We start from the raw sequence: 22,785 nt of genomic DNA on the forward strand, positions 1-22,785 counted from the left end.
TGGGCAAGTGTGGAGTTTTAAGAAGGCAGCTGAACTACAGTCATCTACATACAAAACTGACACATGCTTATGAGAAATCTATTAAGTAGGATTGCCTTCTACTTGGTAATATTATCTCAGTGTGAGCTACTAAACTATCTGAATGTTAAAAAACGGCATTCCCTAAGAAATGTGCCATATTTCAATACTTTTTCTTCATGTATTAGTATTACCAATAGCAGCTGCTATGATGCAATGCAGTAATAGATGCTTTGACATTAATCACCTTACTCTAGTTTTACCACCGCGCAAGTTATGTATTTATTTCCATTTTACAGAGTGGGAAAGTGAGACTAGGAGAGGTTAAGTGACTTGAAAAGGTCATCCAGCTAATCCGCATATGCCAGTCTGCTTTGTTGGGTTATTTAAATAATAATGAATAGCAACTATACTAACAGCTGCTATGGCTCAGTTACTTAATAAACATCTCAATCTACTCAACTATTCAAAAAGATAAGCACTACTATAATCCCAATTTTTCAGTCAGGAACACTGATATGCAATAAAGTAAATTAATTTGCTCGTAGTTGTCAGTAAATGGTAGAGCAGGGAATGGAATGTGGTTTCCTACCCAGATGCATCTATATAGTTCTTTTCTTTGTTCCCCAAGAAGAGAAGTTGCACCTACTTCTTGGGGCTGTCCCTTCCTCCTACCACCTCTGTCATGCTAGGGTGCCTGATCCAGGGCACTCTCCCCATCACTCACCTTCTCCAGCAGAGCCTTTCGTAGACGCCGCTCCTCCTGCACCATAATGAACATCTCCTTATGCACGGCTGCCGCCAGGTTCAGGTCCAGCTTCTCTGGGCAGGCAGCCATCTTGCATATGAGCTCCTCATGGGAGAAGACACAGTATCTGCGAAGCCGGCGGTAGTGCTCAATGCACTGGCGCCCAGCTGGCAACTGTGGACAGGTTCAAAGTTGAGTTTGGCCAAGTCTGGAGGCCATGGTGCCTCAGCCTCTCCCTTCCAGCCCACCACATGCCAGACTCACCCAGTCAGCAGTGCAAAAGTTGACAGCTTCGGCAAAATTGTAGCCTTGGTTGAAGCCACTGTGGTAAGCACGAGGGAAAGTAATAACGAATTCTCCTGCACACTGGTTTGTGCGGACAACCTGAGGAAGAAAGGCCAAGGTCACTGAGACAGAGGTTTCCACAGTCTGCAGAAACCTGATCTAAGAGCAGGGTTCTTATGGAGACAAAGGAAAACTTCAGGGAATAGTCTGATGAAAGATTCCCAGGCTCTCAAACTCTGAAAGAAAGATCATAGGTCTCTGCTCTCAAGGTTGTGTGTTGACAGATGACAGTAAAATCTGAGTCAAAAGTAAGAAATGGACACACCAAAATATTTCAACTTCACTAGAAATTTATTTTTTTAGCAAGCAAGAGAGAAACAGACAGACAGGGAGAGATGAGAAGCATCAATTCGTAATTGTGTCACTTTAGTTGTTCACTGATTGCTTCTCATACGTGCCTTGACGAGGAAGGGGGTGCTCTAGCTGAGTCAGTGACCCTTTGCTCAAGCCACTGACAACAGATTACTATGTCGATGATCCCATGCTCAAGCCAGCGATCCTGAACTCAAGCTGGTGAGCCTGCGCTCAAGCCAGTAACCTCAGAGTTTCGAATCTGGGACATCACCATCCCAGATCGATATTCTATCCACTGCACTACCACTGGTCAGGCTTCACTAGTAAGTTTTATAAAAATTTAAAATATCACCTTTCATTAAGCCAGTCAAGGTTTCTTCATCAGTAATTATTTTTATCAGTCATATATGTTATTAAATCAGTAGGCCCTGTCATTCTCCACTCCCCAGAACCAATCACTTTAACCTCTTCCAATTATTTTGGCATTTACCTTAACACAGAGTAACATGCCCCTACCAGGGGTCGTCAAACTTTTTATAAAAACCGCCCACTTTTGCAGTGCTGGTAGATCTGGTCCCTACCGCCCACTAGTGGGCGTTCCAGCTTCCATGATGGGCCAATCGCGGCGCTGTTTGGTTGCACGGTAGGGACCCGGTTGACCAGCACTGCAAAAGTGGGCGGTTTTTATAAAAAGTTTGACGACCCCTGCAAGCAGCCTACTTCTCAATTTGCTTAATTTTCTACGCATGTATTAGTTACTTTAATCCCCACCTTTCGGACAAGTGCCAATTGTGTTATCAGTTTTCGCCTTTCTTTAACAGTCTCTCGTGGAGCCTTATGACGATCTGGACCAGCCATCCTCCCTAGATCATGTCTCCCGTGACAGAGCACCTGTCACGGGAGACATGTGTTCCCAGATCCCATGTTTTCCTTTCTTGATTTATTCGTTTTGCAGTGCTTGAGCACAATTCTCTTACAGCTTCCTGAGAAACAATGGGAAGACCTTTTTTTTTTTTTTTAATTGCGTATAGAATTCTAAGTTGAAAATCATTTTGAAGGGATGGCTTTAGGCTTCTAGATTTCAGCGCTGCTTTTGAAAAGTTTGAAGCCATTCTGATTTCTAAAGCTTTTAATTTAACCTGTTTTTTCTCTCTCAGGAGGATTGTAGGATATTCCTGGTGCCGGTGTTTTATAGGAAAATCCAGCTATACCCTGGTGTGGAGCTATTTTCATTTGTGTACTGGGTAGACCGTTTGATTCCAGACAGTCTTTGATTCAGGGAAACTTTCTTGAATGTTTTCCATTAATGATTTGATCCTTTCAGTTTTCATCATTTTTCTTTTCAGAATTCCTATTACTTGAATATTGAATCTACTAAAACAAATTCTCCATCTTTATCTTTTTATTCTTTTTTTTTTTTTTCTGGGAGATTTCCTTAATTTTTCATCTTCTAACCTTTCTATATTTAAAATTTTTCAGTTTTGCTAGCATAATTTTACTTTCCAAGAGCTCTTTTTTGTTCTTTGTATGCTCTTTTAAAATAGTATTTGCTCTTGCCTGACCAGGTGGTGGCGCAGTGGATAGAGCGTCGGTCTGCGATGCAGAGGAAGCAGGTTTAAAACCTGGGGTCATGCCTGACCAGGCGGTGGCGCAGTGGATAGAGCGCTGGATTGGGATGCGGAGGACCCAGGTTTGAGACCCCGAGGTTGCCAGCTTGAGTGCGAGCTCATCTGGTTTGAGCAAAAAGCTCACCAGTTTGGACCCAAGGTCGCTGGCTCGAGCAAGGGGTTACTCACTCTGCTAAAGGCCCATGGTCAAGGCACATATGAGAAAGCAATCAATGAACAACTAAGGTGTCGCAATGCGCAACGAAAAACTAATGATTGATGCTTCTCATCTCTCCGTTCCTGTCTGTCTGTCCCTATCTATCCCTCTCTCTAACTCTCTCTCTGTCCCTATAAAAAAACAAAACCAAAAACCTGGGGTCACCAGCTCAGCTGAAGCCTTCCGGGTCAAGGCACATATGAGAAAGCAATCAATGAACCACTAAGGCGCCGCAACGAAGAACTGATACTTCTCATCTCTCTCCCTTCCTGTCTGTCCCCCTCTCTCTCTGTCTCTGTAATAAATAAATAAATAGTATTTGCTCTTTATTTCATGTTTGCGACATATGCTCATCTCTGAGGGTATTGAGGTTGCTTTTCCTTTCCTTTTTATATTTTTATTTTCATTTTATTTATTTTTGAGAGAGGAGGGAAGGGACAAAGGGAAAAGAGAGATGAGAGGCATCAACTCATAATTGCTTCCCTTCAGTTGTTCACTGATTGCTTTCTCTTATGTGCCTTGACCTGGGTATTCCAGCTGAGCCAATGACCTCTTGCTCAAGCCAGAGACCTTGGGATCATGTTGATGATCCCACACTCAAGCTGAAAAGCCTGAGCTAAAGCTGGGGACCTTGGGGTTTCGAACCAGGGACCTGAGCATCCTGGGTCAACCCTTTATCCATTGTGCCACCACTAGTGAGGCTCCTCTCCTTTTTAAAGTTTATTTCTCCCTGTCTATGCTCTGTTTCTCCAAGCCGCTTTTTCTCCTGTTCGGTTCTGTTCTGTTTTCTATAGCTTCCTTGGTTGTATGTCAATTTATGGCTACTTATATTTAAGAGTAAGAAATAAAAAAGATGAATAGAAACTGCAAAGGTGAAGTCTGTCAACTGTGAGCTTCACTGTAGGGTGATTGATTGAGCCATTTAGTTTGGGAAACTCTAGGTTTTTCCTTTTGGGCCAGATTCTCCAAAGTCTCCCATTTTTTACCTGAAGAAAAAAGGTCTGACTGCCAGTGTTCTCAGAGCGAGGTGGAGGAATATGACTGGGAACACTTCAGCACCCAGTGTACACACAATGATTCCTACTATACTGCTCACAAAAATTAGGGGGATATTTCAAAATGAATATGAAGTGATAAAACATCCCCTAATTTTTGTGAGCAGTGTATTTTCACTGTACCTCTACCCTCAACTGTACCTAGAAGACCTCAATCCAGAGATCTTCTATTTTAACTTCTTCAAAAGTAAATTTCCAGTCTTCTGCTAGAGTGAGGGGGGTCATATTTTCAGCTGCCCAGCATGGGAGGGTATCTCACAGCTTCTTTTTTTTTACAGAGACAGGGACAGACAGACAGGAACGGAGAGATGAAAAGCATCAATCATTAGTTTTTCGTTGCACACTGCGACACCTTAGTTGTTCATTGATTGCCTTCCCATATGTGCCTTGACCGTGGGCCTTCAGCAGACCGAGTAATCCCTTGCTCAAGCCAGCGACCTTGGGTCCAAGCTGGTGAGCTTTTGCTCAAACCAGATGAGCTCAAGCTGGCGACCTCAAGGTCTCGAACCTGGGTCCTTCAGCATCCCAGTCCGACGCTCTATCCACTGCGCCACCGCCTGGTCAGCTCTCACAGCTTCTTATATAGACATGAGCCAATCCTTATTTTCACTTCATTCTTCTTTATCCCCAGAAGGTCTGGTGCTATCAACTATATTAAACCTTTGGGGGATTCTGAGGTATATATCAGGCTGGTTCTCAGATGTACTAGTACTTGCTTAAGGTTCAGCTTTCTTACCGTTTTCTAGTTTCAAGCATTTTGTTTATCACTGCCTTTTCGTTTTTCCATCTCTGCTCTTTCACTTTAAAAAACAAAACAAAACCCTTTATGCCAATTTAGTGAAGTTTCAGTACTGAATGGAAGTATCCATGGGTATACTTAATTTTACATATGTGAAAACTGAGTCACAGAGAAGCCCCAAGTAGCAAAGTCAGAAATAGAACTTAATGCTCCTGTCTCAACCTACCCCCTCATTTTGGCAAGATCACCATTTTTACCGAGAAGTCTCATAAGTTTTCTAAGATGAATATTCAATGTTGATGAAGTCTAGGCAAAACAGGTACAGTGTCAAAAAGGGACCAATACCTCTACTCTCCAGAAAGCAAAACTGCTAATACATGTCAAGAACCTAAGATGTTTATAACCTTCAATCCAACGATTCCTCTGCTAAGATTATATATTAATGCAGTAAGAATTAACATCCTAACAGTACTGAATCTTCCCATTCATGAAAACATCTACACATTTATCATCCATCAACTCCCACCTCCAAAACATTTTCTTCTCAAATCTATCCCTACTTAAGAGGTAACATCAGCATTTCTTGCCCGTATTACTGCATTGAGCCCCACTACCAACCAGTAGAACTGTTTCCTAAAAATGCATATCTGAGCCCTGGTTGGATAGCTCAGCTGGTTAGAGCATCGTCCCAAAGTGAAGAGGTTGCCAGTTCAATCCCTGGTAGTAAGGACACATACAGGAACAGAGTGATGTTCCTGTCTTTCTCCCCCTTCCTCTCTCTCTAAAATAAAAAAATAAATATATATCTGACCCTACTAAGGAGTCCTCATATGAATCTCCAAGTGCACATGATAAAGTCATAGCCAGACAGGCAAACTCAACTCTTCCTTCTAGTGTCATTTCTGCAAATACTTTCTTGACAACTTCACACCTCTTCCTAAGGACCTAGTCTATTGTTCTTTTGTAACACCTCTAACATTTTATTCTAACTGTTTACTTACCTCTGTCCTCCACCCGTCTGTCAAACCTGTAGGCAGGGACACGTTTATTTACCTTTAGGGTGATGACCAGAGACCTTGCACAGAAGGAGTTCTAGCAATATTTGTTGAATGATCTAGTTCCAGCCTTAATTTTATATATGTGAAAACTGAGTCACAGAGAAGCCTCAAGTAGCAAAGTCAGAAATAGAACTTAATGCTCCTGTCTCAACCTACCCCCTCATTTTGGCAAGATCACTTTACTGTATCCTACACAGTTACCGTATTTTAAAAAGCTCTCCTCACTTTCTGCAGCTGTTTAAAAAATGACCCAAATGTCCATCAACTGGTGAATAAACAAAATGTGGTCTACCCATACAATGGAAAATTATTCCATTATAAAAAGGAACGAAGGTCTGACATAGGCTGCAACATGGATGGACTTCGAAAACATTACGCTAAGTGAAAGCTAGACACAAAAGATCACATATTATCTAATTTTATGAACTGTCTACAAAAGGCCAATCTATAGAGACAGAAAGATTAGTGGTTGTCTGGGACTAGGAGCTGGAATGGAAAGTGCCCGTAAAAAGGCACAAAGTACCTTTTTTGGGTGATGGAAATGTTCTAAAACTGGATTGTGGTGATGGTAGCACAATCATATAAATTTGCTGACTATATACTTAAAATGTGTGAATTTTACGGTATGTGAATTATACTGTAATAAAGCTGCTTTTTCAAAAGACTTGGTATTTTTTAAAAAGTGGTTATAAATAGTTCATAGTCAGGAAACAAAGATCATCCTAGACCAGCACTGTCCAGTATAATGCCAGCCACATATGCTCTTATAAATTTTCTAGTAGCCACATTAAAAAAGTAGAACTGGTAAAATTAATTTCAATATATTTTATTTAACTCAATATAGCCACATTATCATTTCAATGTGTAATTGTTATACAAAGGTATTAGTGAAATCTTTTATATTGTTTTGTACTAAATCTTGAAATTCAAAATGTGTTTTACCTTTTAGCACATTTCAGTTAGGACTAGCCATGCTTCAAGTGCTCAGTAGCCACAGGGGCTAGTGGCTACCAAAATGGACAGTGCCGTTCTAGCTCATTAAACTTAAAAAAGAGATTATAAAAATCCACATAGTGATTAATACTATGTCAAAATTTACATAGAGAAACAACAGGTGGAAACATTAAACGTGAAGAAAATTAGGATGACCTCTCTATTTCCATTTTTTGGAAAGGGGGCATTTTTCTTTTATAATGAAAATAATACTTATACTAGTATATATCTATAAAAAGAAATGGCCTTCTCTCACCAAAGATGAAGGAGGGGGCAGGCTAAAGATAGCTCTGGAGGAGCTCCAACTGGCTAAACTGCAGCCTGTCAACACGAGAATATGAAAACCACAGATGCCTTGGATTGAGGGATACTGCCATGAGCAAGAGAAATGCTGTGGAAGCAAAGAGCACATGTTTAAAAGTCTGCGACCAAGTTTTTAAAAAAGAGATAAGGACTAAACAGCTACGTATATATGCATTTTAGCTGTCTGAAGCCTTAAGAATTCTCCTCTACTCCTGTGATTTTCCTTGACATTGTAGGCAAGTTTTGAGGAAAGGTCAGACCTAATGTCTAATTGTGAAGAGAACTGGAAGGGCCCTTAATCATCTTAACATCTCAACTCCAGTAATTTTTAAATAGGGTGAGGTGGAGATGGAAAAGGATACTCCATCTCTTAAGTGGAAGAAGGCTGCCTGTACTATTGCAGAATGCTTCCTCTAATTCCTTAGATATATCAATCCTTGGTTAAATACCACTAAAATGTATAATAAAAAATATAACTCAAAGGGTATATAGTATATCAAAACAAGGTGAAGACAAGAAGAAATTCGGTTGAGAATCACTGACCCAGTCCAAAGTCCTACCCAGGGATCTCAAGGAGACATTAATTCAGGAAACACTGACTGCCTATCATATCCCATGCATTAGACTAGGTGACAGGGCAGGTAAGGGTGGGGAGTGGAAGGGAGTAGGGAAGAGTACAAAATAAGACTCTAAACAGAGGTGGTAAATGTACTGATCCCTTTTCCTACAGGACTGGTGATCAGGCTGTTTTAAGAGCCACACCAGGCCCTGGCCAGCTGGCTCAGTGGTAGAGTGTGGATGTCCTGGGTTTGATTCCTGGTCAGGGCACACAGGAGAAGCAACCATCTGCTTCTCCACCCCTCCCCCTCCCATTTCTCTCCCCCCCCCCCTCTTGCTTCTCCTCCCATAGCCATGGTTTGATTGATTCAAGCACACTGGCCACAGGCGCTGAGAATAGCTCTGTGAAGCCTCTGCCTCAGGCACTAAAAATAGCTCGGTTGCAAGCACTGGCCCCAGACAGGGGTTGCTGGATGGTTCCTGGTCAGGATGCATGCAGAAATCTGTCTCACTATCTCCCCTCCTCTTACTTGGAAAAGAAGAAAAAAAGACCCACATTGGAAGCTAGCTGACTCTAATCAATGCTGGGAATTCCCAGGAATTTAAAGTCCCTTATAGGTAAAATGTTTTATAGGGTGGGAGATGTCCACAGAGGAGGATAGTATAAGCTAGGATTCTGGGTTCAACATTTTTTTTTAATGTTGAAAGAGAACACTTTTTAAAAAGTTACTACCTTCTTCCGGCTTTACTGAGATACAAAACATCATGTAAGTTTAAGGTGTACAACGGATTGACTTGATAGACTTACAAAACACATATATACTGCAAAATAATTACCACCATTGAACTTTTGCCCTGTTAAGTAAAAGATCTACACACTGCTCCAAGGGTTCTAGTATGGATAGTATGTCAGAGCCTCCTAGCTGTCTTGATATTCTCTCACCTTCTTTCATAATAATATGACCTCCAATTTGTACCTGGTACATAACCATCCAGAACAAAAATCACATTTCCCAGTTTTCCCTGCAGCTAGATGTGGACATGTGACTAAGTTGTGACTAAGAGGAAATGAATGGAAATGATGTCTTCTCTTAAAAGTAAGGAGATCTGTCTAGCCCTGTCCTTTCCCCATTTCCCTCTTCCACGGGCTAGAATGTAGATGTGATAAGAAACTATCCCTAAGGTGTTGCCCTCAAACACCTGGCCCAGAAGGTTCACCATCATATTGTATAATCACTATTATTTTGGGTCCCTGTTAAAGCTGTCAAACCGACAGCTCAACTGAGATACAACAGGAATGAGAAAGAGGGAGGAGTAAGTTCCAAACAATGACCATCACCACTACAAAAGACATCACTAAATCATTCCAACCCCTTGTCCGTGTTTCCTGGGGACTCACCGGCACGCCATGGGACATGAGGGTATTGGGATTCATGAGGGTAACAAGTTGGTGCAGGAGGTCAGGCTGGCTATCAAAGAGCTCAGGTGTCAGCTTCTTCATCACCTCCTCCAAATGTTCTGCTGCAAGTGAGGGTACTCCATACCAAGTCTTTGGTTCACCCCTGTCCAAGTCAAAAGGGAACATACAGAGTGGTCACACCTGTGGTCCTGAGGGAGTCCACCCTGCTTTCTTGGCTCCCTAGGGCCCCACTCACCAGTGGAGGTAGTTGATGGAGTAACTCCAGTGATCTTCAATATGCCAGCAAAAGGCTGAGAAGACCATGCCTACGTAGAGCCAGGGCACCTTCATGCCGGAGATATCTGCATTGATGTGGCACAGCACAGACTGTTCCAACACTGGCATCACATTCAGGTTCCAACCACTGGTAGCATACTCCTGTCAGATCAAGTATTTGTGGAAAGCAGATAAGGGTTATAAGGAGCTAAGATCTTGAGCCCAGGGAAAGTTTTGAGATCACAGACTCTTTTGAAACATCTAAGAAACAGCATAGATATTCTTCTCTCCACAAAACTCATAGACATAAAACTGCAATTTAATTCAATTTCAGGAAGGCTGGCAGATACACCCACCCACCAAAATACCTGTAAGTTAAAAGACCCTGCTCTGAACCAAAATGCTTCCCCTTCCCTTGAGGCAGGCCTGGGCCTTCCTTCTTTGCTGCAAATACAATCTCAGTCCCTGAATATTTATGAACGAGCCAGGCACTCTGCTAGGCATTTCACACACCTTCTCATTTAATTCTTATAACAAATCTGTAAGGCAGATACTATTCTCGTTCTACAGACAAGGAAATAGCCAATCTCATGACTAGAGTTGCCATGCCAGTACTAGGCTATGTTCTTTACACAAGTATCATCTCATCTAAACCCCACAGCAACCACAAAAGGCAAACACATTTATCTGCATCCGACGGAGCCACTGAGTCTTTTAGACATTAAATGACTTGCCTAAGCTCACAGAGCTGACATATAATCATGAATCATCCACTCACCTCCTCTTCAGGGGTTAGGTGCCGCTTACTGTCACAGACAGGGAAACCGCTCCCAAATTCTTTGGAATGGATGTCAGCCCCATACTCAACCGTCACATCTTCCTCGATGCTATTCACAAGCCGCCAGAACTCCTTCTCCACAAGTTCTGTGGGCACCATCTGGGGAACAGGGGGAGTGTATGACTGTGGCCCATCAGATCCTAGCCCCACTGACCTAGGAGAGCTAAGACCATCACCTATGACCCTAGCACTGCCCCTGCCCCAGCCCTCCATCACTTACGTGCACAGGCATGTTGAAGTAATCGGCTTTAAAGGAGTCGGCCATCTCGCCAAAGCTCTGCAGAGTATATTCCCGGGTAGCCTGCTCAAAGCCAAAGGCTTCAGGAGGGCGCTTACACTCCTGAAACCCAAAGGGAGAACATGTCACCAAGGCAGAGGTAAAGAGGTGGAGATGCCTCGAAAGCTGGAATCAGGGTAGGAGTAGGGAGGAAAAATAGGCCTAGGCCTGCATTCAAGGCCTCCGAGGCAGACCTCATTGATAACTCCACCTTTACTCCTAGCACTTCAGCTTAATTAGTCTTTTCATTTTCCATGTGCTCACTACCATGCTCTTCCTCTTTGTCTCCTTTTAGACTTTACTATCTAAACCATGGGCTCTGACTTTATGCTACTCTATGCTCTCCAGCCACCATTTTTTCTCTCAAGCTAAAATATGAGTTTATGTTATACAGGGTATTTAGGAAACTTATTTTTATGTCCAGACTGGAATTACAGGCCTGAGAAAACGGCAGTGAATATTCTAGTAGAGTGAAGGGTAGGAAACAAAGGCACTAGCTTTACAGTGCCAAACTACACTGTTCCTGTTCTTCAAATTGTCTCAGAAGACTGGATGCAGGTCAACCTCACTTTGTACCTACACTCACGGTTCTAGAGGAGAGCTAGGCGTGCCCTATAGTCTGACACACACTCTTCTCATGTCTGAAAAACAAATGTCAATCTAGTCTACTGGCCTACAACCACTTAAGAGAGCCAAGCAGAGGCTGAGAGTCTTTGCCACCTATGATACTGTTGGTATCCAATGTACTCCCCAAAGGAATCTCCACCACTACCAAGGCCATTCATTACGCCCTGTCCTGGTCGCTTTCCTCGTCTGTGCATGTGCACATGCACACTTGCTCTCTACGACCACAGCTGAGTCTCTAAGATAAGGCTAGAGAGTCTATCAACATCTGCTTTCCAGAAACCCAGAGAGAAATGTAGATAGGCACCAAGAATTTGAGAGAAGGTGGGAAGCTCATGAAACCGACCTGGCACTTGCCAGGCCTCTTAGCCCTCACTGATGCTTTAGCTGCTCTCCTTACTGCCCCTCTTGCACCAGGTACATTCTCCCTAGACATCCCTGCTTCTGCATTCCCCCGCTCCCCAGTCTAGAACTCCTGCCCACTCTTCCAGGGAAAGTTTATATCACCGCAAAACAATTTAATTATCGCAAGAGAAGGCAAACAAATTTTATAACCGTATCATGGAACCCTTATAGGAGATAGCCATTAATAAATAATATAGAAAAATAATAAATAAATTATACAATAAGATAAGTAAACTTGTTAAAAATAATTATATATATGCAACAACAAAAAGATGAGAAGAAAATATACCAGACTATTAACAATGGTTGTCTCTACGTGGTGAGATAATAGGTAATTTATCTAGTTTCCAAGCTTTCTAAAAAAGACAAATAATAAAACCTTGAAAATCAAGAGAGTAATTTTTTTCTTCATATTCATGTCCTTCAAATCTACCCTTAGCCAATTTCCTCTCTTTAGAACTTCTATACCTCCAAGTTTCTAATACACAATTGAGCATTTGATTATACCTCATTACACAGTTCGTTTAACCAGTACTCTTATCTCCCCAGGTAGCCTGGGAGTTCCTAGAGGACACAAGCAAAAGCTGTCTCCTCCTCTTCCTCTTTTTCCCAAAACTCTTCCCAGCCTAGCCCCATCCCAGAGACCCGAAAACATAAAAATGTGGCTTAGCTAGGAAGCTGCTCTCAATAAAGCCAGATAAGGAAGGCAAGGGTACCCTATACGGCAGACACGGACTACGGCTGGGGAGGCCTTACCGCCATGACACACTTTGGGCATCGCCAGACACCCTTGGGAATCTCAGGCAGAGGAGGTAGGAGGCAAAAGATATGGTAGTTGTCATCACAGCCATCACACAGCAGCAGTTTGTCGTCTTCATCCCCTCGGGAACACATCCGACATACATACGACTCAATCTGCCAGGGTAGAGAAGCAATAGTTCATCTATTTAAGCCCTGACCAGCCTTCATACAGAAGACTCCTCTGGAAAGGACCCAGGTTCCCAGAACTCTCCATCAGAAAGCCGCAGTACTTGCTAGCTGGAGTGCTCATGGCGCTGTACAGGCTAATCACGCTAGGTCTGGAGTTAAACTGCATGTACACATCATCTCCCCAAATAAACCGGTCGACTTGTGAAAGTAGTCTTGATTATTCAATATTGAATCCTCCATTTTTATTCATTCACTAAGCACTTACTGAACACTTGTGTGTTCTACAGTAAGATGGCATGGCATCTGCCTCCTAAACGCACACAGTACTCCAGAGACACGGGTTCATAAAAATAAAAGGGCCGTGTATAAACTGCCAATAGTGGCCCGTAAAAGGTACTGTGGGAGCCTGACCTGGGTGGCACAGTGGATGGGACACCGACCCGGAATGCTGAGGTCCCAAGTTCACAACCCTGGGCTTGCCAGGTCTAGGCACATACGAGAAGCAGAAGCAACTGCTGTGAGTTGATGCTTCCCGTCCCCCACCCCCTTCTCTCTCTCTCCTCTAAAATCAATAAATAAGATCTTTTAAAAAATTAAAAAATAGAGAAACTTAGGGTTTCTTTTCATTTTAAAGAAACAAACAAATAAACAAATAAAAGGTGCTGTGGGAGCCTAGAGAAGGAAGCACTCAAGTCAGCTGGAAACAAGGAGGGACACCCTTAAGGAAGGACTTCACTGAAAAGATAACACTTGAAACTGGAACCTGAAAGCAAACCGCAATGGGGCAAAGTGCAGGGGAAACTCTTCCAGGCACAAGAAACAGCATGTGCAAAGTATGGGGCAGCAAAGAGCACGGTGTGTCGGGGAAAACACACACACACACCTACAAGTAGTTCAGTGTGGCTATGGCAGAGGAGTGAGGGGGGCAACGCTGCGGAATGAGGCTAGAGGCCAGCAGGGCCTGGATCATGCGTGGTAACGAGGAACTTGCTGGCCTTTATCCTGAAACAATGGAGGGAGTCTCCTTTTCTGGACCCTTTCCGCACTTCATGTTGACAGTTTCACCACCCTTTCTTGTCCTCTGTTCCAGGTAAGCTGGCCTGTTTCTCCAATTCAGTGAGCTACCTGAGGGCAGGGCCCACCAGGCCCACACTTCCGTTTAATGCAACCTGGTCCAGTGCCATGCTGGGGAAACGCTTGTTGAAGAGTTAAGAAGCGGAGCATTAGGAAGTCAGGGATGGGTCCTTACAAACTGGGCATTGCTGTGGTTCCTCCGCAGCCTCATGGTCATCTTGGTGCAGGGCTCTGGGCTGTGACTCAGCTCCTCCTTGCTCTCTATGAAGGTCTTGGGTGAAGCTGACTCCACCTTCATGTCCCCGCCTGACTCCTCCTTCACCACTACCGTGGGGGGACACTCAGGCCCTTCCTTATCTGGAGAGAGCAGAACAGCTCTAAAGCACAGTTCTGGAACAGTCAGGGCCTCGCCTCCTCTCCCAGGTGGGGCCACCCTTCACACCGCCCCAGACTTTCAGGCCTCACCTTTCTTCCGCAGAGTCTTATCCTTGGCCATGAGGCCCAGACCCATCATCTTGGGGCCTGCCCCATAGATCTGTAGCTTCTTCAGCTCCGGATTCTTTTCAATGTCTTCCTCCGTGGGTTCCGGCTGGAAGAAAGAAGGAAATAAATCAAGACTGCTACCTGGGGCAGACTGCCCTATCCTGAAAGAACAATAGCTTAGAGTCTATATCATCTGAGCTTACGCCAGGGGCTGAAGCATGGGTGGGCTAGAGCAAGAATTCAGAGCTGCTTTTTGGAGACTGGGGGTAAGAAGGTCCCTCTCTTGGAAATTAATTAAGACAGGATCTCAATTTTCTCACCTCTAAAACTGAGAATGAGAATATTAACTTCTACCTTAAAGTTATAAGGGGGGGTTGGGGATTACAAAAAGAAAGAAATCTAACAGTGCTTGGCACTACCAATAAATGGCAGTGACTAATAGGATCTGCTAAATAACATGCTTTGGTGAGTCCAGGGACAGTGTCTATCTTGTTCTCTGTTGCATTCCCAGTGCCGAGAAGAATGCCTGTCATATACGCTTTGCCTGAAGCTAAGATACAGGTGTAAGGAGAAAGAACAGTGCTGCACCTAAGAGCAGAGTGCGTCAGGAAAACAACATGGCAGGCAAGAAGAGCAAACCTAGAAAAGATAACTGCATGAACAGACTAAGAGCCAGCTTAGAAGCTCAGCCGAAAGTGGAGGGAAGAGCAAGAGTGAATTCAGAGAGAGGCACACTACTGTTCAGAACTAGAGAACTGAGAGAAGGGAGAGTGGACAGATAACAGTCCTGGCCACAGAGAGGGAGAGGACTCTTTCTACCCCAAAGCCTTAAGTTAGAAGGAGGGAAGTACTCACATCAGGCTGCAGTCTCTTGGCCCGCCGGCCATAGCTGTTGAACTTGGAAGGCTGCACGGACTGTCGAAGGGGGATGCTGTGGGGTTTGTATTCCTTGTCCTTCTCCTCATTATCAAACGGACGTGTGTTACACTGCTGAGGACAAGTAACGAGTAGAGGTTAGGGCATGGTGTCCCAGCCCCCAACAGCAAAAACTTCCCTCTACCCTCACCCAGAGGCAACCAAAGCTGTGATTATACCTCCCTGACCCACACCAATAGGCCCTGTTCAACTGGTCTTTACCTCTTGACACCAGCATACACTTTGGGAATTCTTCTCATTCTTTTGTTTATGCCATTCCTCCTTCCAACCACCTCCCCGACTAAATCAGACTCCATCTCTTCCTAGACCTCTCTTGCCCAAAAGATCTCTCCCTTATCTGAATTCCTCTATCCGTTAAACCTTTGTCACATAACAGACAGTAGGCTGGCCCTGCAGATAACTAAAGGCACTCTGACCCTGGGCAGTGTGGGAAGAGAATGAGCACCATTAGAAAAGGATGAGTCTAGCTCCTAGGTCTCTAGTCCACTGAACCAGTTTCATTAAGAGCAAGTGTGAAAAATCTGTGTCTGGGGGGGAAGCCTCCTTCCACCGCGGCCTGGCATCCTTACCACCAGGTTGGCTCCAGACTGGTACATCTCATAGGGATAAACGATGCGTTCATAGTGGGAGCGTAGCAGGGAGCCAATGTTTTTGCCTGGTGGGTAGTTGAGGCGCTGGGCCACCCGGGCCCACCGACGGTCCTTGCAGATGGCTTCATAGCCACCTTCCTCCACCACGATCTGCAAGGACAAGCAGGAAGGGACGTGGATGTGCTGTGTGCATGTACATGAGGGAGTAGGCCTGCAGGAAAGGCATGAGGACAACTCCAGCCCCTCACTGCACTGAGGGCTACCCCCTCCTCCTACCACCACCACAAAGACTCAAATTTCAACAAGAGATGTCCAGAAGTTCTGATGACAGCTTGTGTGCTACCAGGCTGGGCCCTTCTATTGCAGTCTAGAGATGCAATATCCAAACCAAGGGAGCCCCCAGAATACCAAGGATATTAACGTGTGGGGTAGGGAGGGTTTTGAGATAAACCTGTTCTTACTTTGCTGAGGCTGTAGAGGTCCAAGATCCGCCGTTCGACATTGGGAATCTTTAAGGAGGAGCCTTGGATTTCCCAGAATTTGGCAATCTGGTCCAAGTAGTTCAGTTTCACTCTCGTCTGGGCCTGGAAAAGAAATGGTTCAAAGAGGCTGACACTTCCACTTGACTTCTTTCTTCTGGACTAATCTTATGGGAGGAGGAAGGGTACAAAGTGGCTCACTACCCAGGGCCTCTCACAGTGACTGGATCTCAAACTCGAGGAAATGGTTAGCCCACCTCTCTCTCATCTCTGCCACCTTCTACTTATTAGGCTATGCCCAAGGTCCCAAAATGAAGAGGGTTCAGGTCACAACAGCCAAAACTTTACATATGGTCATTCTCAATCTTTTGAGTATCATCATCTCTTTTACAGAGAACCTGTATTTCCTCATTTCACAAAGCAGGCACCAACAGATCTGAGTGTCAGTATAAAGACACAATGATATACTATAACGTGTAATGGTATGTAACATAGTACCGCTACATCAGCAAAATGGTTTTTTTTTTATTTTTTATTTATTCATTTTAGAGAAGGGGGGAGAGAGAGGAGGGAGAGGAGCAGGAAGCATCAACTCCCATATGTGCCTTGACTAGGCAAGCCCAGGGTTTTGAACCGGCGATCTCAGCGTTCCAGGTCAACGCTTTATCCACTGGGCCACCACAGGTCATGCCATTCAGCAAAATGTTTTAATATATAAATGAATCTGGTAATATGCTGTGGGTACACCTTAAAACTTATACAATGTTACATGTCAAATTCACTCAGTTAAAAAAGAGTGATCTGAATGTCAAATAACAAGTTTCAGCTTTTCCTCTGCTACTGATTTGCTGAACAGCCTTGAGAAATCAGTTTTATTCCCTGGATCTCCATTTTTTAATTATAAAAGGGAAATAAAGTAAGTGCTCCATACATTTACTCCAGAAGGGTGAACCTATAAGAGGAACAATGATGGCCCTCTGGAAACTCCAAAATTCCACCTAAGCTCTAGGCATGCTCCAGAGAATGAAGGCACCAAAGGAGCACACTCATCTCTTGTACTGCACCACGAAACTTGTTCCATGGCAGCTGAAGGGTAACAGTGCATGCTGGAGACAAAATGGCCTCAAGAACAAAGAGATGGTGTACCAAAGAGCACTGGCACCTGGCCAATCCAGGACCCGAAGTGAGCCAAAGATCCTAGGAATAAAGCATGTATCATGCATCCCTGAAATTTCCGTGACCCAAGTCCATGACCACCTCACCCTGGTCAGAGGGCATGATTCTAGAGTGATCTAGATAAGTCACTACTATTTACTACCTTGCTCTGATCCTATTAAAGGAAACAGGGGCAGGTCTACTTCATAGATGAGGAAAACTAAGGTCTATTTCAGGGGTCCCCAAACTGCGGCCCCCTGAGGCCATTTATCCAGCCCCCGCCACACTTCCAGAAGGGGCACCTCTTTCATTGGTGGTCAGTGAGAGAGCACAGGATGCATCCTGTGTGCTGTATGTGGTGGCGCCACAAAGTGCAGCGCTGCGGGACGCACGCGTCAGGGCTCCGGAAGCACGTCATATCACTTGCTACGGCTAGCATTGACAAATATGGAACCAGACACTGACCATCTTATTAGCCAAAAGCAGGCCCATAGTTCCCATTGAAATACTGGTCAGTTTGTTGATTTATATTTACCTGTTCTTTATTTTAAATATTGTATTTGTTCCTGTTTTGTTTTTTTACTTTAAAATAAGATATGTGCAGTGTGCTTAGGGATTTGTTCATAGTTTTTTTATAGTCCGGCCCTCCAACGGTCTGAGGGACAGTGAACTGGCCCCCTGTGTAAAAAGTTTGGGGACCCCTGGTCTATTTGTATAAATAAACAGCCTATGGCTCCCTAGATGTAAGAACCCCTAAGAAGCCAGGAACTCTACTCTCTCCATTTCAATCCCTTAGCTTTCCAACCCTGGCCTCATCTCTGCTCTTCCCCCTCATTCACCAGCACTATCTTTCTAGAAAACCTGCATTTGTCCCGTATTAGGTGACAACTTGCCCTTGCTATGCCCCCACAGATCTGGTCAGATCCATTTCTCTAAAAAACCTGTATGCCTTATAACAGATGAGTTTTGTCTAATCTGAACAGTACCTAGATTGACCCTAGAACACTGATTCTCAATGAGGGGCAATTTTGCCCCCCAAAGCCATAGAGCAATGCCTGGAGATATTTTTGGTTGCCATACCTGGGAAAGGGTACTAACGGCATCAATGGGTAGAGGCCAGGGATGCTGATACACATCTTGCATTGCACAGGACAGTTCTCCATGACAAAAAAATTATCTGGGTCAAAATGTCAATAGTGCCAAGATTGAGGAACTACAGTCTAGAACAGTGGTCCCCAATGTTTTTTGGGCCACGGACCGGTTTAATGACAGAAAATATTTTCACAGACCGGCCTTTAGGGTGGGACGGATAAATGTATCATGTGACCGAGACAAGCGTCAAGAGTGAGTTTTAGATGGATGTAACAGAGGGAATCTGGTCACTTTAAAAAAATAAAACATCGTTCAGACTTAAATATAAATAAAATAGAAATAATGTAAGCTATTTATTCTTTCTCTGTGAACCGGTACCAAATGGCCCACGGACTGGTACCGATCCACGGCCCGGGGGTTGGGGACCACTGGTCTAGAAGACAAGTAAGATTTTAAGTCATGGGTATTCAGCTGTGTCTAATATCCCCCCAGAACATTTAATAAGGCTTGTGGATACATAACAATGAGGGAGAAGGGTGGTAGCACACTTCTAAACTACATCTGCCATGGGAAACTCTACGATCTTACCTGGAACTGGCGTCAGGACACCCATTCATTTACCGTGGGGACAGTCTCAAGCCCCTAATGGAAAACCTCACTTACCTAAGCAAAGGGCTTGGACTTCCTGTACAGAACGAAAGTGAGAGGGAAAAGTCTACCTGCCTGACTCTCTGCACAAATCTGTAATCATATAGTCTCCACACAGACAAGTTTTTGTGTTGTTCCCACCCATCCACCCCATCAAACACCATGGAAGGAAGGTAGGATACACAGGGCTGTGGATGAATTGGATAATGAAGCCATATTCAGCTGGCCAAGCAAGAAAGGGTGTCAGCCAGCCCCACACTTCCCTTTTGTTAAGCCAGGTAGGGAAGGTCAGTTGATAGGGGAACTTCAGAAATAGCAAATCTTTATGGTTAAGGGAAATCCCCAGCATTTGGGCTACCATATCAGAAATTATAAATGCCTGTGTTCTTGGTTATATTCACAGTCCTAAAGGTTTCTCTATGTAACTTTACAGAAGAGAGAATAAAGGCCTAATCAGTAAAGTAACTTAGCCACAGAAAGTATCAGAGAAGAGGGATAAAAGCTCAGGTATCCATTCTCCCAACCCCATCACCAGCTCCTTAGTCTTCTCACCTCTAGTTCATTCAGCCTCTGGATTCGGGGAGTAAATCTGAAGTTGTCCACTTCTACAGCAAAGGGTGGCTGCCAGTCCTGAGGGGGCACAGAGGGGGAAGAGAATTAGGTTATTCCAGCATAGTGCAAGACACCCCATTCACACCTTCCCAGATCTTTAGCCACCCCAGACCTTTTAACCTGGCAAACACCCAGCCCATTACACCATACACAGAACTCACAAGAAGTCCTAGCAGCCCCTCAAGTCCACCCTGAATGCCACATGCACAGGCCCTTGGAAACTTCTCCCAAGTCCCTCCCCACAGTTCAGTGCTCAGATTTCAAGAAAGAGAAAGATGGGGCTCAAAACAGTTGACCCCAAACTCTCCCTACACCCACATTAACCCTTCGCTCCCTTGCATGTGCTGCAGGACACACAGTCTGAAAGCACCGGAAAGCACACAGGACTTGGGAGTCAGAAGACCTAGGTTCATGTTCTAGCCCCACCACTTACTACCTACAGGATTTTACTTTTCTGTACATATTTCTGCATCTGTAAGGTAGAAATATAAACTCTTGCCCTGGGTTCCCCATAAGACCAACATGGAGAATTAAATTGGTTTTCAAATGGAAATGTTATTCAAAGCTGCCATCTTTAAGATTTGACATCCAAGGCTGACCCCAATACCAACACAGATGCAGGGTAGATCAGCTCTGATTCTGGCAGGATTTAAAGGTCTGGGCCTTAGTGTCTGTTTTCTCAGTTTAAAGGGTTTGAGATAGACATAGCAAGGAACAGGGAGCAAGAATCTACACCACTCACCTAGACGGCTCCTTGGGTCCTCCCTCAAATACCTACCTGGTACAGGAAAAGGCAGGGAAGGAGGCTTGGGGTAGGGTAGAGGGTAGGGCGGGGGTAGCATATAAGTGCAGGGATGTCCAACTACAGTAGTTGAGAATGGGAGGTTTGGGGATGAAGAAAGCCAGAGAAAGATAATAAAAGTGGGAAATGCTCTGCCCTGTCAAGCAGAGCTTGTTGTGTCCTGTCCAGAGTGGCTGTGGAAAACCCTCTTCCTGGTGCCCTGCCATACAGTCCTCTCCTCCCCAAAGCCTGGCTCTGCTGGGGTGGTGTCAAGAACCCAGAGAAGCCTAGACCAATGCCCTCATTTTACTAATGGGAAAGAAATGTGACTTCACCCAAAACCATACACTGAGTTAATGGTAGATCCAAGACTAGAACGTGTGTCCTCTGACTGCCAGTCCAAGGCTCTCTGCAGGCTAACAGTGTTCATGTATACATGTACACGTATGGGGGAAGGGGCGAGGGAGGGTAGAAGAAAAGAAAAAGCTGTTGGCCTCCTCTGCATGCACATTTCTAGAAAAGGAGTCAGAGGGCTCATACTTGTACCCACACATACTCCCCCCACTCTCCAAGCAACTAGCAAACACCTAGGGCTCACTGAAGCAGGGGCAAAAAAACCCACAAAAAACAAAAAACAAAAAACAACAACAACAAAAAAAAACAAACTAAAATGTTATGGCTCAAGCCCAAACTTCCCATGCCCTCTTGCCTCCCCTTAGCAGGACATTCCCTCAGTGCAGGTAATCCAGGTAGAAAGGTGCTCCAATCCCAGATTCCAGGCACCTTTTTTTCTTGTTAAATCAAATTCTAGATAACAGTAAGCACACCAAGCAACTGACAGGAGGAAATGGCAGAGCCAAAATCCTAGAGCAGGAGCTGTGGGTGCAACAGATAACTGGGGGGAAGGCCAGCAAGCCTCCCTGCCTGGCTCTTCCTGGGACCTACTAGCTCCCTCATCCTGCCTTCAGTCCCACACTCCTGTATACCAAATACTCAGTAAGTCAGTATTACCAGGATGGTGCTAAAAAGGTTGGCTACCTGATGCAGGAAGCAAGACCCTCTCAAGGTCCCCTGGGTCTACTCCAGGATACCAACACTCTCCTCCAAACCCATGTTCCTCAAGAGTAATACACTGCTTGCAGAAGTTAGGGGATATCTTATCTCTTCATATTCATATTGAAATATCCCCAAATTTTTGTGAGCAGAGTTACCTGTTTAGCAATTCAGAACCCAATTCGCCCATCCCCAGGCAAGACTCAGTTTCCAAGCACTCACCCATTACACAGGTTCCCCCCCCAGGGACCAAGCACCACTCGGGTAAGTGCTTCAAATTCCAGCCAGAAGGCTTGGCTACCTAAAGGGGACCTGGGGGCAGCCTTAAATGAGGGAAAAAAACCCAGAACAAAACCAGAAAGTCAGGTCTCCTGAACTGAAGAGAAGCACACTGTTGAGGTAGAGAAGAGAAACCTAACAAAGGATGCCCCCTCCACATGTCACACACAGACTAGGGACATGTCACTATTCCCCTTCTGCCCTCCTTCCCCAACAAAGAAGGGTAACAAAATCTGCATAAGGCCAGGCTGCCCAGACAAATCCAAGAGAGAAAAAAATGGAAATTCAGGCCTCAATCACCCCGTATGTCATATGCTGCCCCCTTGAAGCTGCCCAGGAATCCTGCTTCTCCTTTCGGCTAGCCTTCCTGACCTTTCACTAACCACTGCCACTCCCTCATCATGGATTAGGATACCTCAGAGATCTGTGGCCAAGCTCCAACAAGGAAGAAATTAGCTTACCCAACACCTCCCAGAGGATCCATCTGAAACCAGCCTAGATCTGTGGCAGAGCCCCAGAAAGCACCAAGTTGAATAAGGCTTGCGGTGCCCTCCTCAGGTGGCAGTGAGGCTTCCCAACCCACTTCAGCCAGAGGCACCTACTCAAAAACACCCTATGCCAGACAAACTCAATTCCTGCCCTTAGAATCCCCAGTGGTGACTGAACACACATATCTCATTTCTCTTCTACACCAGCCTATCCTAGTCTTTGGGGGACTTCTGGCCTGAAGCCAGGCCTAGAAGCAAAGATATGCCCTTTGTCGCTGACCTCTGGGAATCAAGTGTTCCAAAGGAGGCAGACCTCCATAGTTCCATTCTGTTTCTGGGAGTCCAAGAATACCCTATCCTCTGGGACCTCCTACATCCTGGGACAGAGCCGAGTTAAATCCTCTGTGGACTCATACCCCCCCCCCCCCCCC

The 22,785-nt window shown here is 44.8% G+C and overlaps 1 protein-coding gene across 5 annotated transcripts in view; it reads right to left on the bottom strand.

Moving 5' to 3' along the window:
* The window catches only part of KDM5C (lysine demethylase 5C), a 36,712-nt gene that overhangs the window by 12,555 nt on the left and 1,372 nt on the right, over positions 1 to 22,785 (bottom strand). For 2 of the 5 annotated variants that reach the window (XM_066249581.1, XM_066249583.1), the window contains exons 2-14: positions 19,694 to 19,771; positions 16,229 to 16,351; positions 15,747 to 15,917; positions 15,097 to 15,228; positions 14,224 to 14,347; positions 13,934 to 14,115; positions 12,511 to 12,669; positions 10,669 to 10,788; positions 10,389 to 10,547; positions 9,591 to 9,772; positions 9,335 to 9,497; positions 1,031 to 1,150; positions 746 to 940 (exon numbers count right to left, since the gene is read on the bottom strand). In XM_066249581.1, coding sequence (XP_066105678.1) covers positions 746 to 940; positions 1,031 to 1,150; positions 9,335 to 9,497; positions 9,591 to 9,772; positions 10,389 to 10,547; positions 10,669 to 10,788; positions 12,511 to 12,669; positions 13,934 to 14,115; positions 14,224 to 14,347; positions 15,097 to 15,228; positions 15,747 to 15,917; positions 16,229 to 16,351; positions 19,694 to 19,771 — 1,908 coding nt within the window. Of the gene's footprint in view, positions 1 to 745; positions 941 to 1,030; positions 1,151 to 9,334; positions 9,498 to 9,590; positions 9,773 to 10,388; positions 10,548 to 10,668; positions 10,789 to 12,510; positions 12,670 to 13,933; positions 14,116 to 14,223; positions 14,348 to 15,096; positions 15,232 to 15,746; positions 15,918 to 16,228; positions 16,352 to 19,693; positions 19,772 to 22,785 lie in introns of all 5 variants that reach the window. The other 3 variants (XM_066249580.1, XM_066249582.1, XM_066249584.1) reach the window with 2 other exon arrangements.

This window comes from Saccopteryx bilineata, chromosome X (assembly GCF_036850765.1).
Source record: "Saccopteryx bilineata isolate mSacBil1 chromosome X, mSacBil1_pri_phased_curated, whole genome shotgun sequence".
NCBI lineage: Eukaryota > Metazoa > Chordata > Mammalia > Chiroptera > Emballonuridae > Saccopteryx > Saccopteryx bilineata.